At 41.1% G+C, this 27,989-nt stretch overlaps 1 protein-coding gene across 2 annotated transcripts in view; it reads left to right on the top strand.

The window, feature by feature from the left end:
- Window positions 1-11,936: 11,936 nt before the first annotated feature.
- LOC126354376 (peptidyl-prolyl cis-trans isomerase A-like) overlaps window positions 11,937-27,989 on the top strand; it is a 102,631-nt gene continuing 86,578 nt past the window's right edge. The window contains exons 1-2 of one of the 2 annotated variants that reach the window (XM_050003972.1): window positions 11,937-12,116; window positions 12,436-12,483. In XM_050003972.1, coding sequence (XP_049859929.1) covers window positions 12,006-12,116; window positions 12,436-12,483 — 159 coding nt within the window. In that variant the 5' untranslated portion in view covers window positions 11,937-12,005. The remainder of the gene's footprint in view (window positions 12,117-12,435; window positions 12,484-27,989) is intronic. The other variant, XM_050003974.1, reaches the window with a different exon arrangement.

Genomic DNA, 27,989 nt, shown 5'->3' with positions numbered 1-27,989 from the left:
CAGGTTGGTTTAGTCCGTGGGAGAGTGTCCCAGAGATACTGAAAGAACTAAACTGGCAGACTCTTGAAGATAGACGTAATCTATCCCGAGAAAGTCTATTAAAATATTTTAAAAACCGGTTTCAAACGATGACTCTAAGAATATACTACAACTCCTACGTATCGCTCACATAGGGATCTTTAGGATAAGATTAGAATAATTACTGCAGCATGGAAACATTCAAGTAGTCATTCTTCCAGAGCTCCATACGCGAATGGAAAGGGAAGAAATCCTGATAACTGGTATAGTGGGACGTACCCTCTGCCATGCGCCTCACCGTGGTTTGCAGAGTACAGATGTAGATGTAAATGTAGACCGTCCTCCGTCCATCTTACATGTTTCTTACGCACTATGTGATCAAAAGTATCCGGACATCCCCAAAACCATACTTTTTCATGTTAGGTGCATTGTGCAGCCACCTACTGCCAGATACTCCCATATCAGCGACCTCAGTAGGCACCATCGTGAGACATCAGAATGGGGAGCTCCACGGGATTCACGGACCTCGAACGTGGTCAGGCAATCGGATGTCAGTGTCATACACCTGTAAACGAGATTTCCACACTCCTAAACATCCCTAGGTCCACTGTTTCCGATGTGATAGTTAAGTGGAAACGTCAAGGGACACGTACAGCACAAAAGCGTACAGGCCGACCTCGTCTGTTGACTGACAGAGACGGCCGACAGTTGAAGAGGCTCGTAATGTGTAACAGGCGAAAATCTAGCCAGACCATCGCACAGAAATTCCCAACTGCATCAGGATTCACTGCAAGAACTAAGACAGTTAGGCGAAAGGTGAGAAAACTTTGAATTCGTTGTCGAGCGGCTGCTCATAAGCCACACATCACGCCGTAAAGTGCCAAACGACGCCTCGCTTGGTGTAAGGAACGTAAACATTGTACGATTAAACAGCGGAAAAACGTTGTGTGGACTGATAAATTACGGTGCACAATATGGGGACCCGATAGCAGGGTGTGGGTATGGCGAATGCCCTGTGAATGTTATCTGCCAGCGCGTGTAGTGCCAACAGTAAAATCCGGAGGAGGACTATCGCATCACAGGCCTGCACTGAGGTTTTAAGCACCTTCTTGCTTCCCACTGTTGACGAGCAATTTGGAATGGCGATTGAACCTTTCAACACGATCGAGCACCTGTTCATAATGCATGGCCTGTGGCGGATTGGTTACACGATAGTAACAGCCCTGTAATGGACTGACCTGCATTGAGTTCTGACCTGAATCCTGTAGCACACCTTGGGATGTTTTGGAACGCCTACTTCGTGCCAGGCCTCACCGCCCGACATCGATACCTCTCCTCAGTGCAGCACTCCATGAAGAGTGGGCTGCCATTCCCCATGAAATCTTCCAACATCTGATTGAACGTTAGCCTGCGAGAGTGGAAGCTGTCATCAAGGCTAAGGGTGGCACAACACCATATTGAATTCCAGCGTTGCCGATAGAGGGCGCCACGAACTTGAAAGTCATTTTGAGTCAGGTGTCCGGATACTTTTGATCACATAGTGTATCACGTATTGGCGATGATTCAATTATGCTCTGCGCAAAATTCTACCAGGCGGCATCCTCTTTCATTACTTTTCCAGAGCTTATTTTCTACTAGTATTCTTCCACCTCTTCCTATTACCGAATTCTAGTCACCTATCATGGTAACCCAAACAATTTCCTTTATCTCATAATGCATTCTGTCAATCTCTTCGTCGTCTGAGTAGCTACTATTATCGTTTTTGGCTGTTGGCTTTGTGTCTATCTTGGCCACTATAAAGCATTCATAATCCTGTTCATTGTAGCTTCCTATTGTCTTATTAATTATTAGATCTACTCCTGCATTATCTCTATCGGATCTTATGTTGATAATCTTGTACTTATCTAAACGAAAATCATATTCTTCCTGCTACTGCACTTCGGAAACTCCCACTATATCTAGTTTCAACTTACCCATTTCCCTTTTTACATTCTCACCAGCCTAACAGACTGAGATATCTAAGAGACGACGCTCCAACCAGTGGAAGACCAGTTTTGTTTTGCGTATATCCTCTTAAGTAGGCCCTATCCAGAACTCCGAATGGGGGACTACCTTACCTCTAGAATATCTCTCTCGAGAGAATGACATCTTCATTTAACCATTTAGTACACCAGCAAGCCCTTCGGAGAAAAAAGTCACGTCTGTAGTTTCTCCTTGCTTTTAGTATTTCGCAATACCAGCACAGCAACGCCTTGTTGGCTGATGTTATAATGCCAAATCATTCAATTATCCAGCAACTACTGAAAATGGCGCTCCCGCTCTTCAGGAAGCAAAGGTTAGTCTGGCCTCTTCACAGACCCTCCTCCGTTGTGATTCCACCTAGGATACAGTTACCTGTATCGTTTGACATATACAGCTCGTTTACTAAATATTTATTTTTCAAAACATTTCATTTTTATTAAATCTACAAAATTACAAAATTTCCTAAATGTATGCAGCCTTAGCAGTTCTGTCAAGGGAGCTACAACAACTCGGCATACCTATACCTGGACAATCTTGTTACTGACATTGGCAACATAAACTACACCAAAAATGGCACACTTCTTTGAGAGAATAATCTGAATGCGTTTACACCCATTTTGTGAAATCTTATAGTGATTAAAATCTGTCAAGTGTACTTCCAAGGACAATTTAGAGAATAGATGGTCTGTAATGTTAAAGAAGGAAAGGTGGTGTCCTGAACAGTTTTCTATATGGTAAATTCTCCGAGTACATTCCTGCTAGACATAGTGCCAAGGTGAATTCTGCATGTAATTAAAGTGTCACAGCAAGAGGCATATAGAAAAAATAATCAAGAAAGCATTGGAATCGATTTTGAGGAAGCATAAAAACTCCTGCGGTTATGCCATGTAAAGTGGAATTGTCTGGCCACGAAATGACTGTACTAATGGATGAGCTGCCTTTTATGGTGCAGCTGCTGTGTATGAACGACTATTACCTTAAGGATTTGGGTGTAATGTAAGATTTTGATGTCTTTCTTTTAACTGGTATTTGTGACGATCTAACATCAAACAGTGGCCTCTGCGTGCACAAAGGCTATCAAGGCAGCAGCACTGCGACCGTGAACAACGCTGAGAAAGTTGAAACAGACTGCTTAACATGGGTGAGTTCCAATATTATAGTAAAGTAAAGATAAAAAACGAATTTGTATATCAAACCACTTGTCCAGACGTGAACATAAGTATCAGAAACCATCTTATCGATTTTATAGAGTGTCATTGTGTGCGTCTATGAGAAACTTTAACGTACTTCTTGGGTAAAGAACATCATATTAACAGGCTAGAAGCTAAGACTTATAACTACACAATAGATGGTGTTTCTGACCCTATGGAAGATTGTCTAAGTGTATTAAACGCCAAAAAACAGTACTTACAATGTTCTCCACTGTACTTTGTGTCAATCACTTCTGTGAGGTGTAAGCTATCAGATAGCTTACAGAACAATCGTTGTGTTGCATTTAGCAGTGTTCTGCAAATTTTCTACTGAGGCAATAGGAATACACAAAAGTTAACTCATGTTCAAGTAAATCTTGCAGACAATCAAGACTGGGAATAGATGATAACCTATGTTCTATCTGCCTATGGTTTCATATATTTACCTGTGAACTATATGGAGATTGTTAACAAAATCTCCAACAAAGACAACGTAAGTGTTATATTAAACGTGATGGGACTGAAGCCCTGAACCTTCTGGCTCCGAAACTGTGGTTGTGAGTTGTCTCAGGACTGTAGGCTCATTGTGAAAATGGGGAAGGCCAGGGAGATGGTGGTGTGTGGTTGGAGGCCTAAAAAATGCCTAAAAATGAAAGTAGGCCGGGGTAATTAGCTGAGACAGATGTGAAAGTTTATCTGGGTAATTAGTGCATCACCTAATTTGTCCTAAAACTTTCATTTCCCACCTACTATCAATTATCTTTTAATCATGTAAAGACAGTGAGCATTATTTTCAGTGTTCATCTGTTAGACTCCTTCGATATTAACTTTGAGCATTTTTTAAAAGTAACTGCCAACAGCTGTTACGTATTTTATGAAATGCATCATATGCAAGTGCTTATATGTCTTTTATTATCAATACCAGTTTTGGTTAATTACCGTCATCACAGTATAAAACTTACGCCGCAGATATTTCGATAATGGAAGGCGCCATTGACATGCGGATCTCACAGATTGGAAAGGTAGGCAGCAGCCCGCCTATGCTGCTTGTACATAGAGTGTTGTGAACTTCAAATGTTTATTTGTTTTAAAAAGGTACAAATATTTCAATGAAACAATGCCTATTAACAGTACCACAATCAAAGTACACTAAATTAGAACGTCAGTTGTGTTTGTTGCAGGTCTCTAGTGCAAGTACATCTACATTTATACTCCGCAACCCACCCAACGGTGTGTGGCGGAGGGCACTTTACGTGCCACCGTCATTACCTCCCTTTCCTGTTCCAGTCGCATATGGTTCGCGGGGAGAACGACTGCCAGAAAGCCTCCGTGCGCGCTCGAATCTCTCTAATTTTACATTCGTGACCTCCTCTGGAGGTATAAGTAAGGGGAAGCAATATATTCGATACCTCATCCAGAAACGCACCCTCTCGAAACCTGGACAACAAGCTATTCCGCGATGTAGAGCGCCTCTCTTGCAGAGTCTGCCACTTAAGTTTGCTAAACATCTCCGTAACGCTATCACGCTTATCACATAACCATGTGACAAAACGCGCCACTCTTCTCTGGATCTTCTCTATCTCCTCTGTCAACCCGACCTGGTACGGATCCCACACTGATGAGCAATACTCAAGAATAGGTGGATCGAGTTTTTTGTAAGCCACCTCTTTTGTTGATGGACTACATTTTCTAAGGACTCTCCCAATGAATCTACCTGGTACCCGCCTTACCAACGATTAATTTTATGTGATCATTCCACTTCAAATCGTTCGGCATGCATACTCCCAGATATTTTATAGAAGTAACTGCTACCAGTGTTTGTTCCGCTATCATATAATCATACAATAAAGGATCCTTCTTTCTATGTATTTGCAATACATTACATTTGTCTATGTTAAGTGTCAGTTGCCACTCCCTGCACCAAGTGCCTATCCGCTGCAGATCTTCCTGCATTTCGCTGCAATTTTCTAATGCTGCAAACTTCTCTCTATACTACAGCATCATCCGCGAAAAGCGGCACGGAACTTCCGACACTATCTACTAGGTCATTTATATGTATTGTGAAGAGCAATGGTCCCATAACACTCCCCTGTGGCATGCCAGATGTTACTTTAAGGTCTATAGACGCCTCTCCATTGAGAACAACATGCTGTGTTCTGTTTGCTAAAAACTCTTCAATCCAGCCACACAGCTGGTCTGATATTCCGTAGGCTCTTACTTTGTTTATCAGGCGAAAGTGCGGAACTGTATCGAACGCCTTCCGGAAGTCTAGGAAAATGGCATCTACCTGAGAGCCTGTATCTAATATTTTCTGGGTCTCATGAGCAAATAAAGTAGTGTAAGAGACACGGTAGTTGGAACACTGACAGCTGTTCGTTCCATGTTGTAGATCATACGAATGTGAATTTCACATTTTTACGTTTGTGCAGCCCTACTCAGTGTTAAAAAGTCTCCGGAGATGTCGTGTTGTTAACTGCGACATTGTCTACGACATACTAAATACAAACACATGTGAACGCAATAGTTCTGTGGGGTCTGACACGTGAAGTACCAATTTACCATCAAAGCCTGTGCTCAGTTAAGTATCTGCTCAAAATGAAGACTATAGCGTCAGTACAATCTCTGCCATTCAATGATTGCTGTTTAGGATGTTCAGAATACAATAACTCGTCAACTAAACGCACTAGCTTTCTGCAACAAACACCATCGGCATTCTAATTTACGCTATTTTTACGATTTTGTTGTCAATAGCCTCTATCCCATTCAAAAATTTGTAACTGTTGTGAAAAGCTGCACTTTCGTCAACGTCTGAAAATCTATGTATTGGCTGCAAATATGTGCCCTTGCCTACAGTTCATTTCTATGAATCCCTCGTGTAGATAGTCTTTTACTATGTTCGAAATATTTGCGGCGCCAGTGTTAGGTGAGTTACTCTGTATATTATGAGTACAGTTATAGATTTGGAAAATGGTTCCTCTAAGAATGAACGAGAATTAAGTGTCTGGTATGGTACCTGGAAACAAAAATAGAATAATTTCATCCACTTTACAGGCGCAAGATTGATGGCAGGGTATAGGTTAGGCATGGACAACTTTTGGTAACCCGAGGGTCTTCAGCTCGCGGGCCACCTCGACACACGACGCAACATCACCGCACCCATGAAGCGTCCATGGCGTTAATGTTCACGGAGTAACGCACCCATGTGTATGGCACCACTTTCCCGACACGCTACACCCGCATACTGTGACTCAAAACAAGCGTTTTTGGAAATAAATTCATATTATGTTCACCCTATCTTCAGATGTTTACATTTATTTACGAGTCAGGAACATTGTTTCTTTACTTACGGAAGTGTTGCAGTAGTTGCCTTTAAAACTTTCGTTGTAAAATTGTGCACTCCGTCGCTCTCCTTCCTAAGAATTTCTTCCGCGTGCTGAATTGAAACCAATAGCGAGCCGGATATGGCACGCAGACCGCCGGTTGCCCAGACGTGATGTAGAGGGTGAACCCACCATGAAAACTAATGTGACTCCACATGTATGTTGTGTGTGCGTGTGTGTGTATGTTGTTGTTGTTGCGTAAGAGAGAGTAAGAGACTAAGAGGGAGAGAGAGAGACAGAGAGAGACAGAGAGGGAGACGTTTGGCATCATTTCTTCTGTTCCGCGCGGATGCTCCAGGAAAGACAGATGCTGCGCGTTGGATCTAGTTACTATGTTTATAGCTCTATTGCTTCCTTCCGCAATTATGTTCCAAAAACCGAAAATTTCAAAAGTTGAATACTTTTCCTCGTTATTACAAGTTACATAATTACTCAGAACAACTTACAGTCAGTGCCATATTGATTATCGGTACCGATATAACAGCAAAGAAAGGAAAATTGACTAGTGACTGACATGAAGGAGTTACATGGCACCTTAAATAGGAACAGTTTATACGTACCGATATTAACCAAACCGCGAAGATAATAACCAAAGGAAAACTCCGCCTGAGCTTCTAAAATGGCTACACAGAATGTGGGTTGTGTGTTGTTCTGATCTCATTATTACGATTCACTTTCAATGTGTAGAGTCACTGTAGTTTTCGTGGGAGGATCATTCTCTACCTACACACATTCAAAGTTCTGCCAATCAAATCATGCTTCTGTACAATATTTTACGCACGCTTTCAAAAGTTTTTAGAAATTAAATTATTCTTTTATTCTGGAACCATATGGGATGTTTAATGCTCGTTAAGTCTAAAATATTAACAGCACATAATGATTCTCGTGTATTGTAGTTTCCGGTTGCGAGTACCTTACAATAGATGTAACAGTTTGAAACTTTCTATAAAACTAACTAATACAGCCGTGTATAACATTATCTGAAGATTAACTTTGTCCTAAATGTTGTAAGTAGGCTGTTTAGCTTTTTTTTATTGGTAACGCCACATAGCGCTCTGTATGAAAAATCACTGACTGTGCTGTGTGCAGTCAGTGGCTGGTTGGCATTGTTGTAATACTCGCCATTGTAGTGTTGGGGAGCTGGATGTTAACAGCGCGTAGCGTTGCGCAGTTGGAGGTGAGCCGCCAGCAGTGGTGGACGTGGGGAGAGAGATGGCGGAGTTTTGAAATTTGTAAGAATTGGTGTCATGAACTGATATATATATTATGACTATTAAGGTAAATACATTGTTTGTTCTCTATTAAAATCTTTCATTTGCTAACTGTGCCTATCAGTAGTTAGTGACTTCCGTAGTTTGAATCTTTTAGTTAGCTGGCAATAGTGGCGCTCGCTGTATTGTAGTAGTTCGAGTAACGAAGATTTTTGTGAGGTAAGTGATTTGTGAAAAATATAGGTTAATGTTAGTCAGGGACATTCTCTTGTAGGGATTACTGAACGTCAGATTGCGTTGCGCTAAAAAAATATTGTGTGTCAGTTTAAGCACAGTCTTGTATAATTTTTCTAAGGGGACGTTTCAATGTGAAACATTCAATGGACTGGCTGACACCATATCCACGCATTTTAAACTCATCTGTCTCTTGGCTCGCAAAGACCGTCACACAAATTAGCCCTGTGATCTTGCACCTTCGTTACACTGTACCTCGATATTTTTCAGTAAATAAGACTTCTATCATTAGTATTAGTAGCTATAATTATACCATTGTTATACACTAAGAGCCAAAGAAACTGGTACTTTTACCTAATATCGTGTAAGGCTCCCGCTTGCACGCAGAAGTGCCGCAACACAAAGCGGCATGGACTCGAACGATTTCTGAAGTAGTGCTGGAGGGAATTGACACCATGAATCATGCAGGGCTCCCCATAAATAAAGAGTACGAGGGGGTGGAGATCTGTTCTGAACAATACTTTGCAAGGCATCCCAGATATGCTGAACAATGTTCATGTCTGGAGAGTTTGGTGGGCAGCGGAAGTGTTTAAACTCAGAAGAGTGTTCCTGAAGCCACTCTGTAGCACTTTTGGACGTGTAGGGTGTCGCATTATTGTGCTGGAATTGCGCAAGGCCTTCAGAATACACAATGGATATGAATGACTGCAGGAGACCAGATAGGATTCTTACGTATGTAGCACCTGTCAGAGTCGTATCTAGACGTATCAGGGGTCACATATCACTCAAACTGCACAAGTCCCACACCATTACAGAGCCTCCACCAGCTTGAACAGTCCCCTTGCGACATGCAGGGTCCATGGATTCATGAGGTTATCTCCATACCCGTACCAGTCCTTCCGCTGGATACAATTTGAAACGAGACTGGTCTGACCAGGCAACATGCCGACGGGCCAAGGTGAGACGTAAAGCTTTGTGTCGTGCAGTCATCAAGGGTACACGAGTGGGCCTTCGGCTACGAAAGCCCATTACGATGATGTTCCGTTGAATGGTTCGCACGCTGAGACTTGTTGATGGCCCAGCACTGAAATCTGCAGCAATTTGCCGGCCGTTGTGCCCGAGCGGTACGAGGCGCTTCAGTCTGGAACCGCGTGACCGCTACGGTCGCAGGTTCGAATTCTGCCTCGGAATTGGATGTGTGTGATGTCCTTAGGTTAGTTATGTTTAAGTTCTAGGGGACTGAAGTCCTTAGATGTTAAGTCTCATAGTGCTTAAAGCCATTTTGAACCTATTGTTTAGCAATTTGCGGAAGGGTTGCACTTGTGTCACGTTGAACAATCCTCTTCAGTCGTCGATGGTCCCGTTCTTGTAGGATCTTTCTCCGGTCGCAGCGATGTGGGAAGATCTGGTGTTTTACCGGATTCCTGATATTCACGGTACACTCGTGAAATGGTCGTACGGGAAAATCATCACTTCATCGCCACCTCGGAGTTGCTGTGTCCCATCGCTCGTGCAGCGACTAGAACGCTACGTTCAAACTCACTTAAATCTTGACAACCTGACATTGTACAGTGTGTAAACTTTTAGACGGCATACCTCTCCCTAGTCCTGAATCGGTAGAAGTCGATAAACGTCGGGAGGCTTCGGTAGGCACGCAGTATCGACTGCTGCCAACATTACGTAGCTGACTGTGTTGTACAAGGTAGCCATTGTCGCCTGCTTCATTATTGTTTTGCGCTGTAATGTTCTGCGTGTTTTTATTGTGCAGTGTGCAAAACATTATCAAAATGAGTGAAGAGGCAGTTGCTGGCCCATCTCGGGAGTCACCAACAACCCCCACCGGTAGGCCTACGGTTAGAAGGAAACTAGTATTACATAGCGATGCTCGCAAAATTATATTGCGTGAGATTGAATGCTGCGAATGGGAATATTTTAACGTACACGACGATTTCAGTTTCGTTTACAAACAACATTTAAAGCGAGTTTTACTTCCAAGCCTTTCATCTGCTGTCGTGTAAGCATGACGCACAATTTGTAGTGCCGGCACTGAAACTGGTAGGCGTGCCTTGTCCCCCCCTCCCCCCCCCCCCCCCAACGGCTCGTCTCCTCTCGCCAGCCAATGATTGCTTCCTCCTCTCCCCGCACTCCCCTCACAACTCAGCCTTCTTACAGTTAACACACTATGGTAGCAGTAACCGATCCAACAACTGCGCCAGAGACTTGTCTTATATAGGTGTTCCCGACCGCAGTGCCCTATTCTGCCTGTTTACATATCTCTGTTTTTCAGTAGGCATGCCTATACCAGTTTCTTTGGCGCTTCAGTTCACTTTCCTAAAAATATTCAGTGTTTCTCCTTTTACAAATTTCTCTTTAAATTGGTATCAGTAAGAGGAACTCACTAATGAATTTAAAAGTGTACGAATGCTTCAAAATAGTGGAATTACTTATAATCCATGAAGTTGGATCGTTATGTAACGTATAACTGCAAATAAATAGAGCTTACTGTACCGAAGTCATGTAAAAATTGGAGCTAGATGTTGAGAACAAGCGTGGCAGGCTATACCGCAGTCCAATACATACAGTCACGACAGTCTCTGATGCAAATGTTGTTACCGTTTGTCAGCTGTAGTGATACCAACACTCCAAGCGGTGAGAAAGCAGGCAGTCACGTGAGTGGTAAGGATAATGTTCGATTCTATTTTCTACTTAATTAATGAAATAGTTGTTATATTTCTGCATTTCATGCGTTAGTAAATTACGAAGAGACATGAATTATCCTAAAATACGTGTAAAAACAACTGAATCATACTGATTCAATGACAAAAGTTACAACATATTCATTAAGTAATAGTTTCAGATATGTGTTTATTTACATCTTTCTCCGCTGAAAGCAAGAGATCAAAAACACTTATTTCATGCCTGACAAGCATATTGTTCTGTTGTTTTCTGCACTTTCCTCGCCTCTTAAAAATTTTTGTAAGGACAAAGATTCTCCCATTCTTATACTTCTCTCGACTAATACACGAAAAACGAATGTCTTGAAGATTCTTTCAGTCTGTGGCTCAGATTTAGCAAGAATTGTACATCTGATTTCTTGTGTGTTGGGGACCAGTTGTATTGCTTCTGATGATTTATTACCACTTCTGTGCGGTTTTCCCTTGAGATACGGGTGTGGTGGCTTATTTGGCACGTTAAATAATGTTGGTATAATATCCTATATAGGTATCCTACGTTGCATATTCCCTGATCTGCCAGAAAGTGTAGCGAACGTATCTCCACTTTGTTTTGTAGATGTACGACGTCTTTCCGCAAATGGTCGGGTCTGCTGGAGCTTGCCAGCAATTTTTTGTTATTAAAGGGAAAATTGTTTCAGTAAATATGCGTACTTTACATGAGAATCATAAACAAACTGTACTGCGATGTATCGTTTCGTGCTTCCCAGGGCCATTAGGAAACTAAAGAATGACAAATATGGTGTTATTTTGTGGTTATTGGCGATCTTTATCGTATAATATACACTCCCTATTGTAAAAACTATCTTACAAATCAGTATAAACATTGGTAATCACACTCATCCGATATAGTATCCAGAAGCATTGCTTGCTGGCCGCTTTGGGTGCTGTTATCTTTGTGGGTAACAAAAACGAGGAGTGTCGCAGCTGTTATGGTACACTATGGCTATACTCACTCCAAAGATGTTTATACTCTATGGGGCATATGCCTTGCAGAAAATTAAAACACAGACACGCCATCACAAACATGATACATTCCTCCACAGGAAATATCAATATACCATCAAAAAAAGAGCTGCCAAGAGTTATCCTTTTCGTGTTTCTTAATTTTAAATCCACGTATAGGTGAAGTGTTGGAGTTGTTAATTCATCTTTGCCTTTTACTGAAACAAATGACAGTAAACAAATTACTTTGTACATAGCAATAATTTTACAAACATGAGACAGAGTTCAAGCAGAGAATTCAAAATTCATTACATACAGCCGAGGACATTATCCGCCGAGAAGAAATGGAGTCTCGCAAGATCATACTGGGCCCATATAGAAAGTGTAAGTAATAGTGACACTACACTCAACAGTTTACTTGTTCACTCATCTGTTTTGACTGCAAAGCTGCAGAGTGCTGCTTAACATTAAAACGACGGAAGGGGTAATTTAAGCTCTAAACTTCGATATTAGCCAAATGGAAGACAAATTGGCAACATTAAACAATGGCTATGGTAGCTTCATTTTTGTATATGTTGGAACTACTTTCAAACCGTCACTGATGTGCCGCCTTGTTAAGCTCATGATTTACATTATTTCCTGTTTCTTTTGCAACGACTTCCATTCCATATAATGAATGTTCTATTTTCTGTTCTTTTTGCAGATCATGAGGGCCAAAAAGATACTGGATAACAATAATGAGGAGGTCTGGGTAAGAAATGCTCATATCTTTCCTTGTTTTTCTTGAGAATGGGAAGAAGTTTAAATGTTATAAAATATTTGAAAATAGACGCGATGTGTATTTTATTGTTACTAGTGTCACATAGTCACTTAAACTGTTGCATTATGCTAGCAAATTACGTCGCTTGCCTTTTTAAGTAAGCTTGTATTCTGTCCCTAATTATCCCGTTTTGACGGTATTCCAGAGCCTAATATTCCTTCCTCTTTTCATGACTCATAGTTTTCCACTGAAGTTAGAGATTACTTGTGGAGCTGTCATACCTTCGTCCTCTCCTTGATTAAACTGTTGATTTGCGCTATTATTACATGGAAGACGACCTGACGTTATCCTGGAGGACTAATAGGAAACGCTTTCACCGTGACTGCACGTTAACACCTTTCCTTAGCAGACTATTAGCATTCCGCCTTAAAATTTTTGTACGAACTGAATGATTTAAAAACAAGGTGTTTCGTATTTTTAGTGTTTTTGTATGTAGAGAGCGACATGAGAGGGTCAAACTCCGTATCAGCACAAAGTACCTCATTAGCTACGCGAAACTGACGCCTTGCCAAGTTATGAACAGCACAGAAACAACGCTATGACTTGCGCCGTCGCTGATCTAGACTTAGGCCGAGCCACGTAGTTCAACGTCCACATTCTACAATCACTGATCACCATCTACAGCATTCCACTATTCTAGGCGTCCACAACATGGGATACTGCGGAAAGTTTCGGAAATTAACTCAGAACATTGATATATACTCTAGCGGTTAAGAACTTTGCTCAAGTATCATTTATCTCCTTGCCGGTCAAATATTGGCAGTGAAAGTTTCTTTCATTGTTAGAACAGTAACCGACTACGGCGTTCTTGTTTCTTTACATATTTTTGTTTCTGTATTTCTTTCTTGCTTCTGTAGTTTCTACGCTTTTCCTTGGAGTAAGCTCCAAAAGAGAGGTTTATGATGTAACGCCGAATCCAGCTTCAGCCTGTAGTTGATTTTTCACCATTTGCAGTAGTTTTATGTTTTCATGTTAACCTGTCAGCACAGACTCTCGTAACACTCACCAGCCGTCACGTTAGCTTTTCCTGTTCGAACCTTTATGCTCATCGATTGGACTCCCTGTATTTGGAGTTTTAGTGAAGGCTTATTATGGAACGTTCTGCACATTACCAGTAGCGGCTGCTGCGTAAGAGTACAACACCCCTTAGCAATTCACACACATAGTACAACAGCACGTGAACACCATAACTTGTGATAGCTTGCGGATTTATTGGTAATTTTTCTTTGAAGGCTGTTAAACGTAATGTAGATGCGACAATCTAAAATACACGGCACCGCGGTGTGCTACATATTGCTCCATTAGAACTCGGTGACGTTTGGCATCAGGGTCGCGATATCTTGTACATTTGTCTGAAAAAATTAAAAAGCACGAAAATTTCCACTTAACACGAAAATGTAGAAGTGTAAACATTATTTCGTTCTTGCCATAAACTGTACTTAATTATGTACAAAACAACAAAGCTTCACAAAAACGATTCTTCCTTTTTTTAGACAAGTTATGTGAACTACTATTATTGTTATTAGTGACAGCGGCTAAAGTTGTATAAATACCTTGATGAGCATAACTGTTATACAGCAGATGCTGTTAATTTCACACGCTCAAATTTATCTGAATTTAAAAGTTTGTGAACACCCAGAATGTATATCTACGAGCCGCCGCTGTGCATTACTTGTTTTAGTCTGTCGTGTTATCCAACACAGTCGCTACGGAAAACTAAAAGATTTTTTATTTACGTTCTCCAAAAGGTGTATATGGAGTATTTATGAAATGATCGGAAACGTTTATTCAGTAGCTTGTTATTCGTCACTTAACTCTCTTGTAATTGCGGTGTTTATATCAAATGAATGGATGAAACTTTTCCAGAAACTTGATTCTGGTAGGTTGATGTTTTCCTGAGTAAAGGTTTTGTGTCGAAAAATAGTTGGTTTAAATAAATTGCACAAATACTAAGTCATGATTCCATAGAGGGGCCCGTTGCGGCATTCCTTTTATACATATGAGTTGCGACGAAAAAGTAGAGGGAATTTTTGTTTTTCTTAAAGAATCCGTGTTTATTCCTTAACACCGGTTTTGTCCCCTTCAAAGTAATCCCCCTAAGATATAATACACCTGTGGCAACACTTTTTCCAATCTTGGAAGCACTTCCGGAATTCGCTTTTCGTTATGGTGTTCAGCTCGTTCAGCGGTTCTGTTTCTATCTCATCATTGGTGGCAAAACGACATCCTTTCATAGTTCTCTTCAGCCTCGGGAATGAATACGCTGGCCAAGGAGGCATAACGATTTTTTTTCGTTTTTTTTCAGTCACAAACAAGCAATTCGGTGTGAGCGAGAGCATTATCGTAATGCAATTTCCACGATTGGTTTTGCTCAAATTCTGTTCTTCGGACTGCTGCACGCAAACGTAGCATACGTTTCCAGGTAGTATTCCTCATTGACCTCACGACCATAAGGCAGGAATTCATTATTCACTATCCCATTTTCATCGAAGAAAACAGTGAGAAGAACCTTCACACGTGATCTAACTTGTCGAATTTTTTTCGGTCTTGGCTATTCAGGCAGTTTACAGCGAGACAATGGGGCCTCGGTTTCGATGTCATACCCGTATATTCATGTTTCGTCACCTCTTATAACCTGCTTGAGAATTTCTGCATTGCTGTCGACTTCATTCAGCAATTCTTGAGCGATATCTACGAGATACCGTTTTTGGTCGAAATTCAACATTTTCGAAACAAACTTTGCCTCTACATGTTTTATCCTGAAAACATCCAAAAAAATTACTTGGCATGAGACAAAGGATATGCTGACGTCATCAACCTCTCTGATAGTGATTCAGCGAATCCGGAACAATTTTCTTTACTTCTGACACATTTTCGTCAGTAATTGATGTGCCACTGGAGTCGTCGGCTTCAACGTCTTCCCGACACTCTCTGAAACACTTACACCACTGCTGAACTCTTGTCTTACTCATAGCATATTTCCCAAAAGCCACAGTCAACATTTCAGTTGCGGTACTGCACTTCATTCCATTTTTCAATCGAAATTTAGTGTAAATTCCTTTATTAATCTTATCCGAAACCAAAAAATCGCAGAGCAGTCGAAAGCATATATAACGTTTTCGACTGTCAACAATAAACTAAATATTGAAGACAGCTGAAGATGCAAAAATATATCAGCAACATTTGTAGCAACAAGATAAAACAATTTGAAAAACGCGTGTATAAAGGCTTAGAAATTACAAAAATAAGACGAAATTTATTTTAATTGTATGCTGTGCGATGACAAAGGTGTTTATTATCAATTTACGAAGAACTTTACGATTTCCTTCTGTGTATTCTCTGAATAATTCTGGAGTTTTAGTATATACTATCTAAGAGGTATGCTGTAACAGATTTTTATAAATATCTGAACTAAATTAAGTCTCGTTCTTTTTAATTACTGTCAATGCTATCTTAATGGAGTAATTACTGATTTTCCTCTTAATGTGCGTAACAGGTACTCACATGACGCTCTTAGAATCCCCAGATGTTTAAATAGATCTTTACAGTGAGCCAGCTTTATTGTGGACCTTTTGTGTTGTTTGAAAATTGTGTCCATGTTTGGTGTACTGGATAATAAAACAATGATTCTACAGACAAGGTTGCGTGGTATGTGAATGATATGCCGTTACCGAGTATTGATAGGCTACTAGAAGCGTAATATACTAATTTGATTGTCTTTGCTCTTATCTTCCTCTGTTCATTCCTAAAATCTTGTGTTATACGATATTTGTAATTATCATCTACATTTAATGTTAAAACGTTACTTTATCTAATTTAAGCAGAAATTTATGCTGTTTGTTATCTTTACGTCTAGCGTTAGTTTCTTGCCTGTCGACTAATTGTTAACGACATTCAGTGTTACATTCGCTTTCTGTATTAGAAGTTTTGATGTACACTCCTGGAAATGGAAAAAAGAACACATTGACACCGGTGTGTCAGACCCACCATACTTGCTCCGGACAATGCGAGAGGGCTGTACAAGCAATGATCACACGCACGGCACAGCGGACACACCAGGAACCACGGTGTTGGCCGTCGAATGGCGCTAGCTGCGCAGCATTTGTGCACCGCCGCCGTCAGTGTCAGCCAGTTTGCCGTGGCATACGCAGCTCCATCGCAGTCTTTAACACTGGTAGTATGCCGCGACAGCGTGGACGTGAACTGTATGTGCAGTTGACGGACTTTGAGCGAGGGCGTATAGTGGGCATGCGGGAGGCCGGGTGGACGTACCGCCGAATTGCTCAACACGTGGTGCGTGAGGTCTCCACAGTACATCGATGTTGTCGCCAGTGGTCGGCGGAAGGTGCACGTGCCCGTCGACCTGGGACTGGACCGCAGCGACGCACGGATGCACGCCAAGACCGTAGGATCCTACGCAGTGCCGTAGGGGACCGCACCGCCACTTCCCAGCAAATTAGGGACACTGTTGCTCCTGGGGTATCGGCGAGGACCATTCGCAACCGTCTCCATGAAGCTGGGCTACGGTCCCGCACATCGGTAGGCCGTCTTCCGCTCACGCCCCAACATCGTGCAGCCCGCCTCCAGTGGTGTCGCGACAGGCGTGAATGGAGGGACGAATGGAGACGTGTCGTCTTCAGCGATGGGAGTCGCTTCTGCCTTGGTGCCAATGATGGTCGTATGCGTGTTTGGCGCCGTGCAGGTGACCGCCACAATCAGGACTGCATACGACCGAGGCACACAAGGCCAACACCCGGCATCATGGTGTGGGGAGCGATCTCCTACACTGGTGATCCTCGAGGGGACACTGAATATTGCACGGTACATCCAAACCGTCATCGAACCCATCGTTCTACCATTCCTAGACCGGCAAGGGAACTTGCTGTTCCAACAGGACAATGCACGTCCGCATGTATCTCGTGCCACCCAACGTGCACTAGAAGGTGTAAGTCAACTACCCTGGCCAGCAAGATCTCCGGATCTGTCCCCCATTGGGCATGTTTGGGACTGGATGAAGCGTCGTCTCACGCGGTCTGCACGTCCAACACGAACGCTGGTCCAACTGAGGTGCCAGGTGGAAATTACATGGCAAGCCGTTCTACAGGACTACATCCAGCATCTCTACGATCGTCTCCATGGGAGAATAGCAGCCTGCATTGCTGCGAAAGGTGGATATACACTGTACTAGTGCCGACATTGTGCATGCTCTGTTGCCTGTGTCTATGTGCCTGTGGTTCTGTCAGTGTGATCATGTGATGTATCTGACCCCAGGAATGTGTCAATAAAGTTTCCCCTTCCTGGGACAATGAATTCACGGTGTTCTTTTTTCAATTTCCAGGAGTGTATTATCTGTGAGGGCGACGTTGGTCTCTTCAGCAAACGGAATGTGTTCCTATTTGCAACATTTTTGGGAAGCCATTGATATACACCAAGAACAATGGTAGTTGTCAGGTAATAGTGGAGGACATCCCTGTATTGATATATAATGCATCTGATAAATGTCTCACTAAACATTTCGCTTTATTTGAAGCTTGTGCGTTTTTTATTCTCTGTATCTTCTTTTCAATTGACATTTATAGCTAGTAATCGGCCTTGCATCAAATTTCTAGTGATTCCAGCTGTCTTAACCCTAGAAGTCTACACCAGGCTCAAATTGACCTTTTCTTTTTTTTCACTGTGCATGCACCACTGCAAATACACAGCCCGCCGCCACCAATGTAAATTCAGAACTGAGTAAGACCTAGCAGAGAACGGACTTTGTTGTGAGACATTGTTGTTTAATTAATTTTACAGTAGTATTTCTGAAGGATAACTGTGACTCTGGAGCACACGTTGTGTAACTGTTTTCTCTCTTAAGTGTGAAGTACATCTAAGTGAAAGTGTCATGTAGGAATGATATTTCGCTAACGGAGGACACTGTACTCTGTTAGAAGAACTCAGTCATGAAAGTGAGACACTTGACTTTCGTGGAGAAAGCAATTCCGAAACTGATGTTCCTGCAGCAGTTATGGGCAATGGCGAAACTGATCAGCCTGCCGGATCTTCAGACAGTGGTGAAGGAAATAGAGTCGTATACGGTAGGAATGGTCATTCTTGGAACACAGCCCTCTCTAATAGAAGAGGCACGCCAGTTGCTGATAACATTGTAGACCTACTCCAAGAATGTGGAAGTAATAGTAATGAATTAATGGATTTATAAATAATTGAGATCACCTGGAAATATTTGTGTAATGTGTGCACTTCATTGAATGAACAGAATCCTCATCTGATTAAACTGCAAATAAAGTCTTTAGATCCGTACCCCTTTCGAGTTTCATCATTGAAAATCTTCCATGGCAGCTTTTACTTGGTCTAGAATTTGGGATACATTAATTCTAATATTGATTGAAAACGTACATGACAGTGGTGAAATAAAATGCATTTTGTATATGAGTTTCCAGTTTAATTATGAAATATTCTATATTCCGACAGTTTCACCAGAAATAACTGAGGGTCACTATGATCCTGGTGTACAGTTAGAGTCACAGTTTCAGAGATATACACTACTAGGGTTAATAGAACTTTATGATCAACAGTACCTAAGACCCTGGACAGATGTAATTTATACTCGTTTAACGCTGGCCTGGCGAGTACGTATCCTCACGCTCTTTCGCAGCGTGAGTAGTGAGCACTCATGGTAGAATGTGGCGGTGAGAAAACATTATGTTGCGCAGGGGAAATGGAAACTATGAGCTGTGTTCAGAGGAATGACGATACGTTAAGTTCGCCGTAGTTTTAAACTCAAGTGCAGATTCTTAATGACGCAGTTAATCGTTTTAAAATCGAATAAAAACAACATTTTGGGCGCGCTGGGAACTTCAGATCGAAGGTCATCCACACCAGTATCAATTCATTACTTATCAGTACAGGACGCCTAGCTACAGTTAGAACTAAGAGACCTGCAATGTGACAGGCAGCTCACTAACAAGTTTCATAATAAAATAAATCTGTGGAATCGCATAAAAATTTTCGTCAGCATATAATTCCGCTAATCACAAGTTTGCAGCTACTATTAAGTCGATAATATATATGGCAATATAAAATAAAGAAGATTGTGCAGTTAAATGGCGGAAATATTCGAAGATTATGTCGAAGATTATGTCGATATTTGGACCTACACATTTTGCAAGCAACTTATTCCGGAATGAAGAGACCGAAATCTGCCCACAGAAACTCACTGACAGAATCCGTTATAAAAGCTTATCTTAGAATTAGCAGTGCTCAGAAAGTGGTACCAGACGTTGATGCCTTAGTGAAAACCAAAATAAGTAGTAAACACTGACATGCAGTGTTTCTACGTTTGACGCGTGAATAAAATAGTCCAGATATACACTGTGATGTCAATTTACACTACATCCGAAAACTTCGTCAACTTAACAAGTAATATGTTTCCACTCACCATATAGCGAAATTGCTGAGTCGCAGATAGGCTCAACAAAAAAACTCGCAAATATGCCCCAGGCTGTGGCTAAGCCATGTCTCCGCAGTATCCTTTCATTCAGGACTGCTAGTTCTGCAGATTTCGCAGGGGAGCGTCTGTAAAGTTTGGAAGGTAGGAGACGAGGTACTGGCAAAAGTAAAGCTGTGAGGACGGGGCGTGAGTAGTGTTTGGGTAGCTCAGTTGGCGCCGGCACGGTAGCTCAGCGTGTTCGGACAGAGAGCTGGTTGGCCTCTGTAATAAAAAACTGAGTGGAAGAATCAACAACCGAACTTTTGGTATTTTGGTATTTGTTTGGCCTTGGTTATTAGAGCGATTTTTTATTTTGCACTAATAGCCGGGTAAAAAACCGAAATATCAATTAGCCATGTCAGCTGTTACGACTATTCGTTTTTAAATAAATCCTTTTAAAGAATGAGTAGTTTTTATTCGTAATATTTGCATTGCTTTGAAATATTGCGTTATTACAGAGAATGGGAAAAGCGATCAGTACTATTGTAATACCAGTGCCGCCAGAAAGGAACAACAAACATGTGTTATTGGAACTGGTACAGCATTGCTGAGACAGTAATCACCTGTTACCATGTAGCGAGGCCTACTTTATGGTACACTGGTCTATACGGTAGTTTCTACCTGTCGTCGTCGGAAATCAGTAGTATTACAAATTGGCACCATCCATAGTTTGGAAGTATTTTATGAAGTACTGTATGAGGGAAATGCAATATTCCATTTGCTGTAAAAGATTAAAAACGGTGATTAACCTTCAAAGGTAATATAAAGAGAAAACTTACAAATTAACTGCTCATTAATAGTTACAATAAAAATAGCAAGCAGTTGATATGCTGCCTATGTCTACATAATATGCCTTTATTTGCTTGTAGCCCTTGCAGACGAACAAATCAACACGAAAAATAGAGTTTTTCAACCCTGGTTTTCACCCTCTGGCGCTGACTACTTGTAAGTCCAAATAGTGGTATAATCGGTTATTACAACACGATTTTTGAACGTAGTTTGCAAATAATAAATAAATAAAAATTAGAATCAATAGAAGAACACTGGTAATTCCTTTTTAATAGTCAACCGCTTAGCACTTTTCGAAAAAAGCAGGAAACTGTGGGCGGACTAAGTTTTCTTTAATCTTTGATTCTATGTAACTTGAAACTGATCTACATTTATTACAGGATATAATAGGAATAAAATCAAAAAATCGCCTATTTTGAGTAGTTGTTACAATCAAGTTAACATGGCATTGAAAACAAGCGATATAAGCGAAAGCCGGTTGTTTCAGTGATGACCACCACCCTTATCATGAGCGCGCACCAGCCTGCACGAGCAGATCGGTGAACAGGCATGGCTTAGCGCGTGTTTTGCATTTTGGTCTATTGCTGATCTGGCTATTTCGCTGCTTTAGCAGCCTCCGAAAATAAAACTACAGTTTATTTTCAGCTACGTGTCTGTAGTCCTGGTACGCACTGAATACCAAGAGTGTCGCAAAGTTTTGTAAGGTGGAGAGGGGATGCGCCATTCCGTTGTTGTTCCTTTAGTGATATGCTACAAACTGAAGCGCAGGGATTCAACATGTACTTGGAGTACTTGGACTGCAAGTAGGGTTGCCATACGTCGCGGATTTCGCGGACAGTCCGCTATTTTATGCTCGAAGACGGGTGTCCTGGACGAAGAGGAAAATGTCAGCGAAAAAAGTGGCTAGTAAGTAAAAAAAATCTTTTTACCCAAAATTGCCACTGGTCACCGATCAAGTGTGTAATAACTCCTACAAACTTGACGATAGCCGTTGAAACCTGTGCTGATATTCCGTGTCACTTCAGAATCGCTCGGCTATTTTCAGAACAGACTGTGGAAGCAGTGCAATAATCGATTTTTTGCGACTGTGTCAGTTTTCCGCTGTTGGTTTACAACGCCTCTGCTGTTGGTATCTGATATTCTTTGGTCGTGTGAAGTTAACATTCAGCTGTGCGAAGTGCACTTCTGGTGTTGTTATTGCACAGAATTTGAAATTTAAAATGTCGAAACGAAAAGTACATTTTCGAGAAGAATATATTGATGCGTTTCCAAGTATTATACGTGGAAGAAACGTGGCATTTTATCAGACAGTTACAGATTATCTGATAAAATGGAGCAAGCCTTTATCCGAACTTGAACATTTTGAGTGGATACTGTTGAAGGCTTTACCTGATTGGGAAAAAGTTGAATGTACACTGGAGTGGATGCAAGAAAACTCAACTTGCAAAGTGGATGAGAGTTTGCTATTTGACCATACAGTGAAACTGAAATGTTTTCTTACACAGGAAGATAACCAGAATTTGGTGATCATGCCTCTTAAAAAGTAGGTTACATTTTTTGAGGATTGTATTTCTAAAGAGCAGTATTCAAAACTGCTTGCTATTGTGCAGTACTATTTCTCCATTCCAGGGCAAAATGCCAATGTGGAGAGAGTGTTTTCCCTAGTGAATGCACAATGGACAGAAGAAAGAAACATGCTAGCTTTAACATCAGTCAATAGAATGCTCCAAATCCAGTATAACATGAAAAACACAAATTGCAAAGATTTTCATAGACTGATTTAGAATCGGAGCGAGTTTTTTTTCTGTCCAGGGCTTAGAGAAATATGACTGGTTTAAAGCATAAAGTGAAAGTTGTATATCAATTGTAGCAGCATGATTGTGTACATGTCAATAATTTGTGTTCAGTGCTTTAATTAAAAAGTTATTTAATGTCAATTGCAATTAATTTTCTTCTTCATTGACCACTCCTTTATAGGCACCATTAATGCTTGGATTAATTTTCCTTGTTAATTGCAGATTCTTTGCTGACAGAATTACTGTTTGAATTATGGTAATTACTAAGATTTGGCTGACGTGCAGAAAGGTGAAAGGACGTTGTGTGATTCCAGGTTTCAGCCACATATTCATAATTACCACTGTGAAGTAATGATGAAGATTCAAATGTCATGCAACAACCACATCTTTATAATCACCAAATTTTATCCTTGATTTTCGTCCTTGGATTATGGCAGCGCTAACTGCAGGTATTCCTGCAAACAAACAAACAATTAATTACGTTACTATATTTCGTCGAGGTACACTTTATGATACACTTTGTACCCGGTGGCTGAACTTCTAAATGCAGTATAAAGCCTCTCCATCGGTAAATATCAGCATCACATTAGGAATTGTATAAATCTCATTCATTTGAGTCTCTCAAATTAGTTGGTTAGAAATTCAACCTGACAATGACCAACCCCTTGGAATTTGTCCCCACATCAACATTCTTTCTCTTAAATGGCGGCTATTATGAACAAACGTATGGCGTCGCCACGGGGTAGGGATGGGCAAGCGAGGTGCACTGAGCCCTTGTGAGGCCAGTTGAGGAGTTACTTGACTCACAAGTAGCGACTCTGATCACGAAAGCTGATAACGACTGGGAGAGCGGTGTACTGACCACATGCCCTCCACATCCGCATTCAGTGGTGCCTAACGGCTGAGTATGACACAGTGGTCGGTCGGTATCGTTAGACCTTCCGAGGCCTCTTCACTTGGACTTTACTTAACAATGGTTGTGCTACTGGTATACAATAAAAGTCTTTAAGTAGAAGATAAATGAATGACGGTTCTACTGTAAGACCACTTTCGAAAGGCAAGGTGTGCTGGGTATGCTGTTATTTGTATTATTAGAATGTACATCAGAAGTGTCCAAAAAAAAAAAGATATTGTTATTGGTTGCGAGTTAGCAGAAGATTTCACCTCGTTTTTGTTAGTCAAGTTATGTTCAAATGGTTCAAATGGTTCTGAGCACTATGGGACTTAACTTCTAAGGTCATCAGTCCCCTAGAACTTAGAAATCTTAAACCTAACTAACCTAAGGACATCACACACATCCATGCCCAAGGCAGGATTCGAACCTGCGACCGTAGCGGTCGCGCGGTTGCTGACTGTAGCGCCTAGAACCGCTCGGCCACCTCGGCCCACGGCAAGATATGTTTTCTACTCTCTTAGACACTGGTGTCCGAAATTAAAGCAACAAACGAAATTTTGGAACGTTTCGTTTATTTTGCCACAGAACAGTATAATCAGGTGACTGTAAAGCAGAAGCAATATAAGGAATACAGAACGAGAACAACTGCAGTATGCATAACGGTAGACAGAACTGTTTTTAGTTGTTTTTTTTTTTCAAATTAACTGATTTACAAACACACGTTCTGACAACTGGTTAATGCTCTCAGTATAGAGTGTGACCACCTCTGGCATCAATACAGGCCATATAAAAAACGGGGGATGCTGTGAATGATGTCATCAATCTCACGTTGAGGCAATAACGTCCATTCTTCCTGAGGCTCTGCTGGCAAGTCTTGGAGAGTGGTTGGTGGATGCTGATGTGGTGCAACTCATCTCCCTAGTGCATCCCAGACATGCTGTATGGAATTCAAGTCAGGAGAGCTAGCACGCCACGCCATGCGTGTAGTATCTTCCGTTTCCAGGAAAACATCAACCAGCTGTGCTCTATGAGTTAGAGCATTATCGTCCATCAATACGAAATCCTGGCCCACAACACCGCGCAACAACCTCACACGAGGTCCCAAGATCTCATCATGATACCTGACAGCAGTTAAATCTTGCTGATTTAACGGTACAGTTAAATGTAGAGGTGTTCAAGTGGTCAACATGAACCCTGCCCACACGATTCGGTATAATCTTTATTTATTTGTTTATTTATTGTTCCGTGGGACCAAATTAAGGAGGAGTCTCCATGGTCATGGTCATGGTCCAGTTCTTCCAGGACCTCCTCAACAGAATAGAAGGAGTGAGCCATGAGGAAACGCTTCACTTTCGACTTAATAGTGTTTGGGCTACTGCTTAGATTTTTGAGTTCTTGTGGTAGCTTATTGAAAATGGATGCAGCTGAATACTGCACTCCTTTCTGCACACGAGTCAGGGAAGTTCATTCCGCATGCAGATTTGTAACTGAGTGAAAGTTGCTAACTCTTGGGAATAAGCTAATATTGCAAACAACAAACGACATGAAAGAAAATATATACTGTGAGGGCAATGTCAGAATTCCCAACCTATTGAATAGAGGTCGACAAGAGGTTCTCGAACGTACACCACATATACAGGTAGCTCGAACAGCCCGTTTTTGAGCCAAAAATACCCTTTTTGAACCAGAAGAATTACCCCAAAAAATACTACCATACGACATAAGCGTATGAAAATATGCTAAGTAGACTACTTTTCGTGTTGAACTGTCACTTATTCCAGATATTGTTCAAATTGTAAATAAAGCAGCATTTAGTTTCTGAACAAGATCCTGAACGTGGGCTTTCCACAACAGCTTACCATCTATCCGAACGCCTGGGAACTTGAACTGTTCCGTCTCGCTTATAATATGCCCATTCTGTCTAATCAAAGTATCGGTTCTTGTTGAATTGTGAGTTAGAAAGTGTAAAAACTGAGTCTTACTGTGATTTAGCATCAAATTATTTTCCACAAGCGACGAACTTATTTTATGAACTACATTATTTGATACTGTTTCAATGTTACAAACAAGATCCTTCACTACCAAGCAGATGTCATCAGGAAACGGAAATATTTTCGAAGCACCTATAATACTAGAAGGAATATCATTTATATAAATAAGAAACAGCAGTGGCCCCAGAACCGACCCTTGGAGAACGCCCCAGTTAACAGTGCCCCATTGCGACTGAACATCACTGCCACTCTCAGTAATGCGGAGAATTACCTTCTGCTTTCTGACTTAAAGTAAGAGGCGAACCAATTTTAAGCTACTCCCTGTACTCCATAATGATCCAACTTCTGCAGGAATATTTAGTGGTCAACACAGTCAAAAGCCTTCGTTAAATCAAAGAAAATACCTAGCGTTCGCAACCATTTATTTAATCCGTCCAAAACCTCACAGAGAACAGAGAATATAGCATTTTCAGTTGTTAAACCATTTCTAACACCAAACTGTACATTTGACAGCAACTTATGTGAATTTAAATGTTCCAGTAAACTTGTATATACAACCTTTTTCATAACTTTAGCAAACACCGATGGCATATAAATAGGTTTAAAATTGTCAACATTATCCCTGTCTCCCTTTTTATAAAGTGGCTTCACTACCGAGTACTTTAATCGGTCAGGAAACTGACCGCTCCTAAAGGAAAAGTTACAGATATGATTAAGTACTGGGCTAACATACGTAGAACAATACTTCATTATTCTGCTAGATACCCCGTCATATCCATGAGAGTTCTTGGTCTTTAGTGATTTAATTATTAACTCAATCTCCCTCTTGTCAGTATCATGGAGGAGAATTTAAGTAACAGTCTCGGAACACTTTTTTCTAAGAGCGCTATATGATTCCCTGTTGGCACTAGGTTTCTATTTAGTTCACCTGCTATATTCAGAAAGTGATTATTAAATACTGTACATATGAGCGACTTATCAGTAACACGGATATTCCCACTATGCACTGATTCTATATCCTCGACCTGTCTCTGCAGACCAGCCACTTCCTTTGCGACTGACCATATGGTTTTATTTTTATCCTGAGACTTATCTATTCTATTTGCATACCACATACTTTTTGCCTTCCTAATAACATTTTTAAACACCTTAAATACTGTTTGTAATGGGCTGCTGCATTTAGACTTTGACTGTTTCTAACGTTTTGATATAATTGCCACTTTGTTCTACAAGATATTCTTATCCCTCTAGTCAGCCACCCAGGCTGCCTGTATGTGCTAGTACCCTGTTGTGATGGTTCTAACGGAAACCAACTTTCAAAGAACACGAGAAAAGTCTTGAGGAAAGCATTATATTTATCGTCTACTGTATCAGCACTATAAACATCTTGCCACTCTTGTTCCTTGATAATGTTTACAGAGGTCTCTACAGCAACTGGATCAGCTTTCCTAAAGAGTTGATAACTATATTTAACATGTGTTGCAGCACAAAAATCTATTAGAGTTAAAATTTGTGCTTCATGAACTGAAAGGCCATTCACCTTTTTGCTAACAGAATGCCCTTCTGGTAATGAGGAATGAACAAAGATGTTGTCTATGGTTGTTCTACTGTTCCCATGCACTCTCGTTGGAAAGAATACGGTTTGCATAAGATTATATGAATTAAGGAGATCTACCAGCATCCTTTTCCTAGCACAATCACTTATAAAATTAATATTGAAGTCACCACATATAACTAACTTTCTGTATTTCCTATAAAGTGAACCAAGAACCTCCTCTAGCTTTAGCCAAACTATTGTGAAATCGGAGTCTGGAGACCTATAAATAACAACAGTTAGAAGTTTATCTCCACTTTATTTAACCACAACTACACAAGATTCAAACACCTTTTCAGTGCAGTACTTTGAAACATCAATTGACTCAAATGGGATGCCGTTTTTCACATACATGGCTACTCCCCCACACCGCAAAGAGCTCCTAGAAAAGCTGCCAGCCAACCTGTATCCTGATAAAGGAAGCCTCTGAATTATCTCCTTATTTAAGAAGTGTTCAGATATACCAATAATTTCAGAGTCAACATCTATAAGCAGTTCACTAACTTTATCTCTAATACCTTGTATAGTTTGATGAAATACTAATTCCCTCATTACTCGGATACCTAAGCTTTGTCGAAAGTGGTTCCTTTGTTAGAGAGACTTCCCTTAATCAGGAATACCTATCAGCTGACTGCAATCTAAAAAAGGTGCAGCTCTAACACCCACTACTACAGGAATTTTCCCTTGAGTGATCCCACCACCCCCACCTATGCTGTCACCTATAAGCTTTGCCAACCACCCCTTCCCATACCTGTTGAGGTGCAGGCCATATCTAGTGAAACCCGTCCAGCTGATAGACTCCACCGACACCACTGAAATGTGACCCATGCTTTCTGTCATCAGCGCATCCCCAAGTCTCATGTTATTACGCCTGACGGCTGTA

This window comes from Schistocerca gregaria, chromosome 3 (assembly GCF_023897955.1).
Source record: "Schistocerca gregaria isolate iqSchGreg1 chromosome 3, iqSchGreg1.2, whole genome shotgun sequence".
NCBI classification, from domain to species: Eukaryota; Metazoa; Arthropoda; class Insecta; order Orthoptera; family Acrididae; genus Schistocerca; species Schistocerca gregaria.
This window is presented reverse-complemented; position numbering and strand designations above follow the sequence as displayed.